This window comes from Balaenoptera ricei, chromosome 1 (assembly GCF_028023285.1).
Source record: "Balaenoptera ricei isolate mBalRic1 chromosome 1, mBalRic1.hap2, whole genome shotgun sequence".
In the NCBI taxonomy this organism is placed as follows: Eukaryota; Metazoa; Chordata; class Mammalia; order Artiodactyla; family Balaenopteridae; genus Balaenoptera; species Balaenoptera ricei.
In genome coordinates, this window is record NC_082639.1 from 106,362,059 (window position 1) to 106,376,562 (window position 14,504).

General features: G+C 36.9%; 1 protein-coding gene across 16 annotated transcripts in view; it reads left to right on the forward strand.

The window, feature by feature from the left end:
• LOC132369349 (myomegalin) overlaps positions 1–14,504 on the forward strand; it is a 213,688-nt gene that overhangs the window by 125,380 nt on the left and 73,804 nt on the right. For 15 of the 16 annotated variants that reach the window (XR_009504349.1, XM_059929196.1, XM_059929163.1 and 12 more), the window contains 10 exons: positions 5,811–5,942; positions 6,668–6,787; positions 7,026–7,118; positions 7,254–7,466; positions 8,365–8,523; positions 9,388–9,501; positions 9,691–9,828; positions 10,583–10,762; positions 11,674–11,868; positions 14,281–14,448. Coding sequence is in view for 15 of the 16 variants with exons in the window: in XM_059929196.1 (XP_059785179.1) it covers positions 5,811–5,942; positions 6,668–6,787; positions 7,026–7,118; positions 7,254–7,466; positions 8,365–8,523; positions 9,388–9,501; positions 9,691–9,828; positions 10,583–10,762; positions 11,674–11,868; positions 14,281–14,448 (1,512 nt within the window). In the remaining variant the exon portion in view is untranslated. The remainder of the gene's footprint in view (positions 1–5,810; positions 5,943–6,667; positions 6,788–7,025; positions 7,119–7,253; positions 7,467–8,364; positions 8,524–9,387; positions 9,502–9,690; positions 9,829–10,582; positions 10,763–11,673; positions 11,869–14,280; positions 14,449–14,504) is intronic. The other variant, XM_059929148.1, reaches the window with a different exon arrangement.

Genomic DNA, 14,504 nt, shown 5'->3' on the forward strand with positions numbered 1-14,504 from the left:
TCCGTTGTACTCATGAATTTCTTAATGACTGGAAGATGACAGTTGATCTTAATCTGAGCTGTTCATGTCTGCCCAGGTGATTTCATACCAACCTTTTTAAATTCAGCTACTAGTACAGGGACCTGACAGATGCTATTTTGTTTCTACAGCAACAGTAAATGATAGGTTCAATTAATTTTGTGAAACATCTGGCATGTTCCACTTGATACAGATTCTCTAGTGATACCATTACAAAGGTGGACAATCTAGAAGGCATTTTTGGAAAGCTTGCTACCTGTCAACATCATCCCAGAAACTTAGAGCTTCTAAATGAAATTGTTGATTGTCACTTGAAATTTTAAAAGAATAGTTCTTTTATGTATAATATTTGCATCTCAATAAGAAAGAGGAAATGGGAGAAATATTTTTGAATTTGCACAAAATTGTCAGAAGTAGCATATATTAAAGTGTTACATAAAAGTATGACTATCCAAAAGTTTAAAACGTGTTTTCATTTGTATAAAATGTTTAGTATGCCTAACGCTTGTGTACTTTTCTTTTGCTTCCTTTTCTTTCATTGAGCTTCGCAGCTAAATTTGGGCTTTACAATACAGTATTTCTGTGAGCAGACATAGATGTCACAAATTAAACATAGTGTTTTCATATTAGGATCTAAAAATAGTTTGGACAGGCTGGATGGGAAATAAGCTTTTTTCCCCCCCTTTCAAATATGGCCAATATTGTAGAAGGGTGAAGACTTAGAAAATTACAGGTAAAACAAGAAGAGTTTTTTCTCCATATTAAATTAAAAATACTCTCTTGGTGCCTGGGATCAACAAATTTTGGAGCTGGGAAGGAGCTTAAAGATCATCTCATGCAGTCTCTCAATTTAGAGATATGGAAAGCTCATGGTTTAAATAACTTAGCCCAGGCAGAGCCAAAGATTCCTAACCATTCTCAGCCAAGACCTTTTTATTCTATATATTAAACCACATTGTCTGATGTACATTGAATTAAATAAATACTTGTTTTAAATGCAGGACCTTCTTTCTATACCCTAAGGATTGCGGGAGGATTCTTTAGGAATTCTGTGAAGAAATCTGGCATCCTAATGACCGTATTTAAAATATGGTAACTGTACCTTTAGGTCAAGTCCCTTTTCTTCACTAAATTTAGACATCAGAAAAAAATAGACCTTTAACACAGCAGTGTTTGACTTTTCTGCTGTAACCTGGCTTACCGTCTTTACTGTTTGTAGAATAATAAAACATTGAGAAGAGGAAGAAAACATTCAGCTTGAAGAATCATGGCATTTGATTCTTGTGCTGTTTTCTCCAATAATTAAGAATGTGGAAGGAAATAGATTAATCAGGCTTAAAGTGTTTGTAGATAAAATGTATGTTTTGGATTCTGGATCTACTGTTTAAGTCTTGACTTTTAAGCTCCTTAAGGCCTGTTGTGCTTTATGGCAAAAGCAGATCTAAGTGGGACAAAGGCAGACTGATTTTTGTCTGTTTCTGAACAAATGTGGATAGAATAGAAATAAGTGTAAATTATTTTTGGTAGTTCTCTTTTTAGTTTGTAGAAAGAAAAAACTTGAAAGAAAAAAAATTTTCCTTTAGCTAAATTCTGCTACAAATATGAAGAAAAGCTCCTATCCTAAGAGCGAGATTGTTCTGTAAGGTCATTTTGATTTCCTTTGTTTAATCTGGTTACTGTTAAATATCACCATCAGAATGCCTCCTGGTTGCTTTTCTTCTTTTTCTTAATCTCTTTCCTTCTTTCTTTCTTATATTAAAGAAAAACTGCAACAGTGTAGTTCTCCTGCTTACTAATTTTCTGACCTTATGCAAACTGATTTATTTGCCTCCTACAGAATTTATGTCTGAAGACCCAAGGTTGTCAAATAGCTTAAGAAAGGTTTGAAGCCTTATTCTAGCTGATAATTTCCTTCCTTATTGTCTGGCCCTGAACTACAATAGAAAAGCTGTCATAGAAGGGGTGTGGTCCCTTGGTAAACATTAATTCAGCTCTGGTTCACGTGCAGTTTTCTTTTCTATCTAAATTCAGAGAGTAAGATATCTTTGCTTCAAGCCTTGCAATGCCAGAGTCTGCTCTTGTATGACTATGATAAATTTATCCCTCTCTATAGCTTAGCTATGTAACCCAGATCAGGCCCTTTGGAAGGGGTAAGCATTAGATGCTGGTCAAAGATTAGGCCTTTAATTTTATGCTAGTTGATAGTTCTTGTGTATCGCCTATTACTAACAATAGGATAGAAAATTATAGTAGTTTGAGCCCTGTGACTTTTTATTATGGCTATGAAAGTGTCAAGAAAACTGCTGTTAATCCAGAAGATCTAAATAACTGCCTTTTAGCCTAAAGGTCTTACTTTATGCAACCTTAGGCCTGGAAGCAATTCTCTTTTCTGATGCTGAAAAGCATTTGTCCTGAGTCAAAAGCAACTGAATTTAAAATTATATTATGATTACAACATGATTTTAGTAACTGATAGCATGGAGATTAACACTGATTCAACCAAATCGAGTATTACTGATTTCAGGCTCTACAAAATCTTCATAGGAGTGGTTGGTTTATGTACTTGATATTTCACAAGAATTCATTACGAGCTGTTTACTCAGTGGGACTTTGCTAGGTACTCTTTTGGCAGACTTATCTGAAAGGACATTTTTTTCCTAAGATTTAAAATAATAAAATATTATGAATAAAGAAGAAACAAACATCTTCTAGCCTTTAGGTCAATACATTACATTTACCAAATTAGGGGTTTTCTGTGATGATTCGTGCCGAGATGGGTTCAGATGAGATCCAGACTCATTATGTACTTTTCTGTGGCATCCTTTGGATTTAAAGTTGATGTTGAAATACCTAAATTAAACATCTGCCTTTTTATCTATTTATCTGGTCTTTTTTCTAAGAGAGCCACTGAGAGATTAGAGCAATGGCCTGGGAATTAGGAGACAGGCCTATTTTTGTTAATTTGCTTTTGTTTTTATTGTTCTGTTCACTTTATTAAACAAAACCTTTTGGTCCCTACAATATTCCAGGCATTATGGTAGGCAATGGGTTTATAAAGATGAAAAGGAAGTTACCAACTTAACTGCATTTGGTTTAATTGGATCCTTTTCCTGATTTCCAGTGTAACTTTGGACAAATTACTTATCTTTCTAAGTCTCCATTTCCTCAAATGTAAGATAGGCTTGGACCAGATGGCTAATTTATAAAGTGTCCTTCACAGCTCTAAGATTCTTTGGTTTAAAGTGATTAAATATGACCATTTAAAACTTGAAGCTATTTAATTCTGCTTGTTAGAGTTTAAATTTGAAAAATATCTTGTAATAGATGTTGTTGGAAATTTGTTTTACACCGAGGAAGTAAGAAGGCAAGTTTGGTAGAGAATGTTTTATCGTTAAACAAATAATAAAACTATTTATCCGTTAGAATTGTTGTAAATATCTATTAAAATAGTTACCTCTCCCATGATGTGACATAATTCACATCGCTTCAGGGCAAGACTCCCTGTTATACCCACAACAACAAATATCCCAGTTTTTTCTAGGAGTCGTTATCCTCGCTACTTTTCTCTTTCTCCCTGTCTCACCATCCAGTCCTGTTGACTCTACCTTCAAAACATATCCAAATCTATCCATTTCTCTCTCCCTCCATTACTACCACTATAATCCAAGCCACTATTATCTTTCCCCTGCAGTACTGCAGCAGCCTCCTAGGTGGTCTTCCCATTCCTACCGGTGCTCTCCAACAATCTATTCATCACAGAGCAGCTATTTAAAATTTAAATATGATTGATTACTTTTCTGTTAAAAACCCTGCAGTCCATTCTCATTTCAATGAGAATGAAATCCAGCTTCATTACCTCTGATGTAGGTTCTGTACACCAGATCTGGCCCCTGCCTGCCTTTCTACCTCATCGTGTATTACCATCCACTTTGCCCAGTATGCTCTAGCTCTGTGCTTTCCAGAAAGGCAGCCACTAGCCCTGTGTGGCTATTGAGCACTTGAAATGTGGCTAGTCCAAAATGAGATATGCTGTGAGTGTGAAGTATAACCTTAATTTTAAAGACTTACTATGGAAAGAATGTAAAGTATCTTGAGAATTTTATATTGACTACATGCTTATGATAATATTTTAGGTATAATATATTGGGTCAAACAAAATGTTTTATTAAAATTAAGTTTACCTATTTATTTTTACTTTAGTCAATGAAGATACTAGAAAATTTTAAATTACATATGTGGCTCACATTATATTTCTCTTGGAAAGTGCTCCTCTAACCACGTAGGCTTTTCTCTTTCCCAGGGGCATATCTCCCCGAGGTCTTTTCCATTAGTTGATCCTCTGCCTGGATTATTCTTCTGTCGATTTTGCAGAGCTGGTTCTTTATCATGTAGATCTTCATTTAAATGCTGCCTGATAGAGACCTTCCACTCATTAACCACTTTAAAGTAACTTAACAACTTTGTCATGCATTCCTATTTTATAGCATAGGGCTTGTCACTAGCTTATATTTTGTGTATTTCCTTGTTCTCTTATGTAGTTCCCCACTCCAACTCCCACAGTGCTTTGCATATTAGGGGTACTTCATAGATGTTTTTAAAAATGATGAACAGCCCTGGAAGAATAGAAAAGATTTTCCTTCTGAAATCTTTATACTTCCAGTCAGTTGCTGTCAGGAAGGGGTTTAAGGTAAGCTGAAACCCCACTGCCTAGAAGGTGGTAATCAGAGTTTGAACATGTGAGGTAAAGAAAAAATGAATAGCTGTCTTTTTTCTCTTCCTAATGGATTTGTATTTTCCCTAATTGGAGTGCAGGAGAAAGGGAGGGGGGATAGGCAGGGAGAGAAGAGATGGAATTTAATGCCACAGTGAATTGCTAAAGTTTTATTTTTGTATCTTAGCTCATAATGAATATTAGGTACAGTTCAGTCAGTTTATCTTAGTCTGATCATCCCAAATATAAATAGATTTTTTTTTCTCCTGAATCTTTTTGATGAATCGATATTCCTATAAAACATACCTCCTTCCCAGACCCTATGGATTTTAAAATTTATTTTAATTTTTGTTACTTTTTATTTTGAAATAATTTCAAAGTTAGAGAAGTCGTAAGAGAAGTACAAAGAACTCACAGATTCACCAGTTGCTATATGTTGCTACATTTGCTTTATCACTCTCACTGTTTATAGACACATTTTTTTTTATTCCTGAATTATTTGAGAATTAGTTGCAGATATTATGCATCTTTACTCTCAATAAGCATGTATTTCCTAAAGACAAGGACATCTCTTACATAACTACAGTAAAATTACCAAAGTTAGGAAATTTAGTATTGATTAAATACTATTACCTAATGTATGGACCATATTTGAAATCTACCCATTTTTCCAATAATGTGAATAGGCATGTTGTAAGAAAGATAGTTGAACTATAACTTTTTCTCCCTTAGGGATTGTGTGAGTTTGACCTTTTGAATTCCCTGATTGAAAATAGGATAAAGCAAATATTTGGTCATCATAAACATTTAAAAAAATCCTCTCTTCTTTTTAATCTCTGAATTACTTGCTTTAACTGAATAGTGTTTGTGTAGGTTCATAGGGAAAGGTGGGGAGGGGAGCTAGAGAGGAAGTGAATCAGTACTCAGAATACGGAACAGGACTGGCTTCAGGAATTACTGATAATCCATTCAGTAACGCTGGTTTTCTAAGTCTGGCAAAAGATGCCAAAGACATTTAAAGATAAAATTAAACTTTATTGTTGGCTACACTTAACTTAATCGTCTCGCTGCTTCTTCCTAGCCCACGACCGAAGAGTTACTCAGACAACCAAAGCTGAATTCAGGTGAGACCGGTACAACTCAGCAGGCTGTATCTGATTCCCATTTGACAGAACTCCAGGAAAAAATCCAGCAAACAGAGGCCACCAACAAGGTACTGGAGATCACAGGGTTTCTTGAGAAGGTGACTGGCTCTAGCTGGGTCTGCGTTAACCTCTCTGAGTAGGACCTGGGAGATGGGTACTGTGTATGCCTGGTGCTCTGTGGAATATATTCTTAGAAGTGTAGTTCTTTCCTGTATCTCTCATCAAGATTTTAGCCTGTTCTGCACAGATCAGAATTTCTGGTGCCTTTTAGGTCTGAAATTAAAACTTGAGTGCAATTTTCAACTGTATAAGGCACTGAGACAGGAGGTTCATGCTTTTGATTTTGGTTTAACTTCTTACCCCTTTATAGCCCATGGATTTTAACATCTGCTTAGAAGAAATTTCCCACAATTTGGGATGCTGTGCTCCTGGCTTTGTGTACCCTTGTTGTGTCCTGTCCTGTAGTAGATAGCAGAAGCTTCTTGGTCTTTGTGTAAAAGATCCACAGTGACTCATGTGGACAAGTACCCCCAGTATGGCTGCCATCATAGAGAAAGCACAGTGCATGAGAATTGAAGCAATTGAGTATTAAAAGAAGTATTTCACATTTCCTGCTACTTTCTCTTGCTGATTCACTTAGGACTTTAATGGTTATGCTATGTAGGGAAAAATTAATAAGGTAATATTCCCTAAGAAATCCTTTAAACCTAGATTTGAGGAAGGACTTCATGGTTGCATTTGAGGTTAAAAGAAATCATTGACCTACCAAACTGTTTTTCTTTGCTGAATTCAGATTCTTCAAGAAAAACTGAATGAAATGAGCTGTGAACTGAAGTCCGCTCAGGAGTCGTCTCAGAAGCAAGATGGTACAATTCAAAACCTCAAGGAAACTCTGAAAAGCAGGGAAAATGAGGTAAAATGTTTGGCAGTCAAGGACCCATGAGGAAACAATTTTTCCCATCAAAGTAGACAAGTATTCTATAATTTGTTGAATTGGATATTGTCAGACTAACATCTTAGCCTAGAGAAACTGTAGTGTCATCTAAATTGGAATTTTGGAATAGTCCTGTTACTAAAATCTGTACAGGCGAGATAACGGAATTTATATTTAGCTTGCTAACATTTTTGGTACTCCCTGTCTTTGTTTTCAGACCGAGGAGTTGTACCAGGTGATCGAAGGTCAAAACGACACAATGGTAAAGCTTCGAGAAATGCTGCACCAAAGTCAGCTTGGACAGCTTCGTGTATGTGAGGGTCACCTGGGACAGGAGGCATCACTTGAGGATGTGCCACTCTCAACCACAGTCTTGATCTTGTTGTTCTTCTCAGCTACTCAGTGCTTGCCCTCCTTGTGATGATGATTTTCACTCTCTTTTCAGAACTCAGAGGGTACTTCCCCAGCTCAGCAACAGGTGGCTCTGCTTGATCTTCAGAGCGCTTTATTCTGCAGCCAACTTGAAATACAGAAGCTCCAGAGGGTGGTACGACAAAAAGAACGGCAGCTGGCTGATGCCAGACGACGTGTGCAATTTGTAGAGGCTGCAACACAGGAGAGAGAACAGCAGAAAGAAGCTTCTTGGAAACATAACCAAGTAAATCATTAATCATTTTGTGGCACTGTGTAAATGCAGACTTTGCCCTGGTAATAACTTTTTATAAGGATAGCTTGTGTTGAACCCTTGAGTCACTTACTTAATCTAAGTAATTCAGCTCAACATTTGTTGCCCTTATACCATGTGCCAGGTATTGGGCTGTGTTCTGGAAATACAAGGGTGAATATCACAGGCTCTTTCCTCTTAAGTTACTTGTAATATAGTATGAAAGACAGTCACGTAAACAGTATTTCAATGTGGTAAATACTGTAGAAGAGGCATATAGGGGTCCTGTAGGAATATATACAAGGGGTGGGGGAAGGGAATCAGGGAAAACTTCACAAAGGAGGAGATATCTGAGATTATTCTTGAAGGGTGGGTAAGAGTCATCAAGACAGAAAAGTGGGAAGAACAACCAAGTCAGAGGAATGGCGTGCACAATTAGTCATGTATGTTTTTTTAAATAAAACACATAATTCTTAAATGGTTTCTTTATCTTGTTAGCTTAGAGCAAATGCCATCTTTTTTTTTTTTTTTTTTTTAAGATTTAAAAGGATAGGTAGGAATGTTGTATCCTTGAGCTTACTGTAAAGTAAAGGATCCAGGTTTATGGTAGAACAGAGTCCCACTTAGTACTTATGTAGATGTATCATTTTTAAGCCAAAAATAAGTATTGAACTATAATATCAAATTTACATCCTACCCCAGTCCACGGTTCCCATGATTTCCCACATCATATTTGACTCAACGTGTAGTAGTATCTCTATAGTAATTTTAAGAATGGCACTTTTTGCTACTTTATTTTTTGTTCTCTGTGCTTTGAAAGTTTTAAGGCCTCCATATCTAATGACCATGTGAAAAGTTTAGATTGTTTGAAAAGGGAATCTATTTAATTCAGGAATTGCGAAAAGCCTTGCAGCAGCTGCAAGGAGAATTGCAGAGTAAGGGCCAACAGCTTCATACCCTGGAGGCTGAAAAATGCAATGAGATTCACACCCAAGAGCAACACCTTCAGCACCTCAACCACAGTCTGAGTCACAAAGAGCAGCTGCTTCAGGTGAGTCCACAGAAGGATTTCAAGTAAAACTGGGTTCCTAGAGCCCGGGAATTTATGTTCATATCATCTCAAAACATTAGTCCACCTGTGTTGAGTACCTGCTACACGTAGAACATTAAGAGGTGGGAATCAGGAGGATTCAGAAGAAATAGAAAGTACAATCCGTGAACCAAGAGGCTAACCAGCAAGTGTAGGAAACAAGAAATATAGACCCGAAACACTTAAGCAATAAATATTCAGCAAATAGTTATTAAGCACCTCTGTGAGTGAGATACTAGGCTAGGTATGAGGAAGATGAAGAGAAGATATGTCCACTGCTCCCACTGAACACCTCTGTATAGAAATTTCCAGAGTTACATAGATGATAAAATGAAAGTTATAGGAAAAAATGGAGCACTAAAGAAGAGACTGATCAGTTCTACCACCTACTCTAAGCTTTAGTCACACTGGATCCCTTGTATTTCGCTGAGCATATGATTTTTTCATGGTATACATATGTTGTGCCAGTTTTTTTCTCTGATAGAGCTACCCCACAGCCTCTTGGGAAACTCCGAGTCCTTTAAGACTCAGAGCAAATGTAACCTCTTTTGTGAGAACTTTAGTGACACCTTCAGGCAGAGTTAGGCAATGCAGCCCGTGTTCCCCTAGTAGCTTGCTACATGCGTATATGTATACACCTGCGTATATGTGATGCAGAATAGTTGACATTTTGTATGTCTGTCATCTCTGCTAAACTGTGTTCCCCTTGAGAGTGATCACATTTTGTTTTTTATCCCGAATCACTAACAAATTCCTTGACAAAGTGTGGAAATTCAGTTAATACTGAATAAATGAATAAAGGAAAATATTTTTTGGTCTCATTAGGAATTTCGGGAGCTCCTGCAGTATCGAAATAACTCGGACAAAACCCTTGAAGCAAATGAAATGTTGCTTGAGAAACTTCGGCAGAGAATACAAGATAGAGATGTTGCTCTAGAGGTATGTACCATAATTTTGTTCATGATGTTGTGGATTATTTCATCCACAGGGGGACTTTAGAAATGTATTTACTTAATTTGCTGCTTTTGGGAGTTGGTTGTCCATTCCTTTATATTTGGAATCTTATTGAATAAGAGTGATCAGAATAGTGACTCTTGTGGAGCTTTGGGATGCTGACTTTGCTTGCAGCGGGCTATAGACGAAAAGTTCTCCAGTCTAGAAGAAAAAGAAAAAGAACTGCGTCAACTTTGTCTTGCCGTGAGAGAGCGAGATCATGACTTAGAGAGACTGCGTGGTATCCTCTCCTCCAATGAAGCTACCATGCAGGTAAGAGCAAAATCTGTCATGACTTGGTATCCCTCTCCCACTTGGATTCTAAGCCTGAAACGTATCCCTCTCCCACTTGGATTCTAAACCTGAAACATCACCCCTTCCATCATTTTCTGAAAACCAGGATATTTGCTTTATTAAAAAAAAAAAAAAATACAAAAGCAAACAAAAATAGCAGTCATTAGTTCTGTCATTATACATAAGGGAGTGAGAAGTTTTAGCACTTCTACTGTGAACTTTGTAGGAGAGGGCAGTGAATATGGATTTTTATACATAGTTCTAATTTATTTCTAATCCTTGCTAATATTTATATACTTTTATATAAACATTGCTCAGATGCAGCTATTATATTGTATTTTTCTCATTAATATTATGTACATGTCCATGTACAGCCACAATCAGAACACTTGTTTCTCTTATTAATATTTATTTACTCTGGGCTATTTTTGTATATTTATTTTAGAGCTTAAATATCTAACCATCTGACACTTCTTGAAGTTCTTCACTTCCTCCAAAGTACTTCATTTAACACCTACATTATATTTATCTCTCTACAAACTAGATGAGAGTTTCTAAAAACAAAAAATAGACTAGTATGGCATTGTTAGATTAGATACTACGTTTTTTCCTTTTGCAAAAGAAATTGATAGATAACTTAGGAGATAATGTAAAGGTGGATCAAGTTTCCTGTTTATGCTGAGGAGTGTAGGGTGGCCCTTTGACATAACGGCTGCTTTCTTTGTGACTGTAGTGTATGGAGAGTCTCCTGAGGGCCAAAGGCCTGGAAGTGGAACAGTTGTCTGCCAGCTGTCAAAACCTCCAATGGCTGAGAGAAGAAATGGAAACGAAATTTAGCCATTGGCAGAAGGAGCAAGAAAGTATCATTCAGCAGCTACAGACATCTCTGCATGACAGGAACAAAGAAGTGGAGGCAAGAATTTAGTTAACTTAAGGGCAGTTGGTTTAGTGATGACGTAATCTCAGTCTTGCATTAGGACTCTTGAGGTCTGAGAGTCCGGTGACCCAAGTCTTTAATTCCATCCTGTCTCTGGGCAGGTCACCGGCTTTCACTGGGACTTTTTTTTTCCTATACCTATAAACTCAAGGGGACAATTATCTTTCTCAAAGAAGTTATGTGAGAATTAATGAGATCTAAAAAATGTACCTACAGTACAATAGCTAACCTTTGTTATGGTGCTCATGCTGCGTCAGGCATGTTTTTAAGAGCTTAATGGATGTCAATCCCTTGAATCCTCACAAATCTATGAGGTACATACTATTATTCCTCTTTTACAGACAAGGAAACAGACTTCTGAAGTGAAGCACCTTGTCCAAAGTGACGTAACTAATAAGCGGCAGAGCCAGTGTGCACCCCAGGCGATCTGGCTCCACAGTTTTAACCCCCATGTATTACATCCAGCGTAGAACTAGGAGCTGCATCACCGTGCTAATAAATACAGTGCTTGTTATTTCTTTCAGCTTATCATTTCGTGTTCCCCCTATAAAGTCAAACGGGAGTAGATAAATGAGATAAATGAACCGAGTGCCCATTTATCCTCACCTAACATTATTATGTGCCCTGAGCATTATAGGGAAAGGACTTATTTTAGAAAACAATATGTACGTTGCCATCCTAAGTATTTTTTTCTGTATTGTTAGTGTTCATTCACTGAGCATGTATTGACAGTCTTTTATGTGCCAGGCCTATGCTGGATCTGCGGGAACAAAAATGAATAAAACATCATACTTGCTCTCTCTTCTATGATAGATTCTTTTAAGCCCTTTGATATACAGTAGATGGAATTCTTTCCTCCAAAACTTACACTGTCTCTCCTGTATTAGGATCTTAGTGCAACATTGCTCTGCAAACTTGGACCAGGACAGAGTGAGATAGCTGAGGAGCTGTGCCAGCGTCTACAGCGAAAGGAAAGGATGCTGCAGGACCTTCTAAGTGATCGAAACAAACAAGCGGTGGAATATGAAATGGAGATTCAGGGCCTGCTTCAGTCCATGAGCAGCAGGGAGCAGGAGAGCCAAGTAAGGACTAATGCCCAGTGCAGAAGAGTATCACTTAGTGCGTTTATAGTCCGCACTATAGGAAGCATTAGAACTTTATAACGTGTAAAATTTATGTCATTTTACAGTCCATTCTGTTAGTTCTTTTCCTTCAGCCTATTAACTAGACTGCAGTTTTACATCAGTCATCAGAATATGAAATATTTCTAGAACACTTTGCATTTGGAGGGTGCCTAAATAATACATGTCCCCACTCATTAAATTCATTATGTACATTTTCTTTTCCTTAATGTTCTGATGCTTTTGACAGAAAGGAATATAGGGTTCTGGAGTGTTTTGATTTTGATTCTAAATTATCAAGACTTGAGTGATATTTTGTTTCTAGCCAGGGTATGGGAAAACTTATACTTTACATATTTTCTCTTAATTCATGTAAAATCTGAGTTATTTTAAGAGAGAAAAAAAAGATTGTGTTTTTTCAAAGGCCATGATGAGAATAAACAGTCTCATAGTACTATGGCATATAGTAATTTCAAAATAATGGTACACAAATATTTCAAAAGTAAATTCTTAACTTACCCTCATTTTCACGTATCTTTCTCCTAAAGGCTAGAGAAAGTCTAGTATAGTTGACTTGTGCTGCATTTCAGGGACCAGTCACTCAGAATTCTCCCTAGTCAGTTCTCAGAGGGAACTAGATTCTTATCATTTGCCTATGTTATTTGACAATAATATTCTCTAATGCTTCCTTATATTATGGGATGGTTATATTCCACTCATCCAATTCTTAGGCCCACTGAAGTAAATACACATTTTGTTAGAAACATGCTGCCATGTGCTGCAGAAATTGCTTCTAGAGTAGACCTAACAAAATCATTGTGAATTATTTAAGTCTTTGGCAAGAGGCTAACAAGTCTCTGAGTTTTCTTTTTCACCTTTTTGTAATTTGAAAGAATTAGCCTTATAACACTTAATATACCGCTGGTAGTAAAATAATGGAATCTAGGAGATGCCTGAAATTACAAAAGATTTTCAACTCAAGAAAAAGTGTGATGACTGTATGCTTCTAGATCTGCTTCTCGAATTTTATATGCAGAAAAATCCCTTAAAAACATAGCCTCAAGAATTTGCATTTCTTACAAGCTTCCAGACGATGGTGACGCTGCTGGTCCCTGAACCACACTTGGAGGAGAAGTGCTAAAAACAGCGCTGCTAGAAAAAGAGTACCAAGCCAGATAGACCATATATACGGCACAAGATATCTTGTGTATTATTCACTCTGTTTCTTCCCATAATTTCACAGAGATTTTTATTAAGGCAAATTAATAATGTACTGTTACCTCTAAGATGGTTATGTCCAAGTCCCTAAAGAGTCTGAATTTTACATACTAAAACTGGAAGGTTATTCTTTTATTTCCCTTAGAAGTGATGACAAGAGCTCAGCTTCTTATTTAAAATAGTAGTAATTCTCCCAGAGACAGTCGATGCTATAATATAGCTAATATATTTATCATCTTATACCCTCTTTTAGTCTTAGTTTATTATTTCTAGATTTTCCGATTAAATGCAGACTTTCTATGTGGTAATGGTCACAAAAAAACATTCTAAATTTTTTCCTTATTGTACCATCAGGTGTCTTAGAAAACTGTGGAATTTGAAATGAAATAAACTGGTTTGGTGATTTTGAGGTTCAGATTCTCCTGATCATGTGGTCTGATAAAAATGTTTCTGTGTAATTGATTCATTCAATAAATAGGTCTTGAGTACCTATGAATTGAGTGCCTACTATGTGCCAGACATTGTTCTGGGTGCTTGGGATTCAGCACTGAACAAAACATAGTACTTGCCCTTAGAAAACTTACATCCAGTTGGAGCAGGGCGGGGAGGCGGGGAGAGAGAGAGAAAGAGAGAGAGACAATAAATAGATATATTGATTACTGGTAAGTGCATTGTAAAAAAAATTTAGCATGACGGGGGAATTGGGAGTAGAGATGAGATTGCTGTTTTAGATAGGAAACGCAGACTAGGCCAATCTGATAAAGTTGACATTTGGCAAAGGCCTTAAGGGAGTGTACCAAACAAATGTTTGGGCAAAGACCACTCAGGCCAAAGGCACATGAGTAAAGAAAGACATATGTTACCCAATTCAAACCAGAATATTAATACCTTAGCCTGATAGTTCTAGCGGAACAAGTTTAGATTATTTTATCTGTAATAGATGTGTTATATTCCACTTTTCCAATATTGTGCCTATGAGAGACTTTCTTTCCACTCATTGACTATGGTTTTTCCTATAAAATAAAAGCAAGGAAACTATTTCTTAGGGCCTCACTGGCTTTTCTTAAATGGTTGGCTTTTAACAATGACATCAGAACACAAATTTTTTTTTTTATTAGAATATCTCTCTAATGTTATGTGTGATTTCCTTACTAGGCTGCTGCAGAAAAGATGGTACAGGCCCTAATGGAAAGAAATTCAGAATTACAGGCCCTGCGCCAGTATTTAGGAGGGAAAGATTTCATGATGTCCCAGGCACTCATCTCTAACCAACCAGCTGAAGTTACCTCCGTCAGTCCCCATCTTGGAGAGCAAACTGATCAAGTAAGAACCATAGACTTGTATAGATGTTTATGCCAACTGCATTTTCTTTTTATATC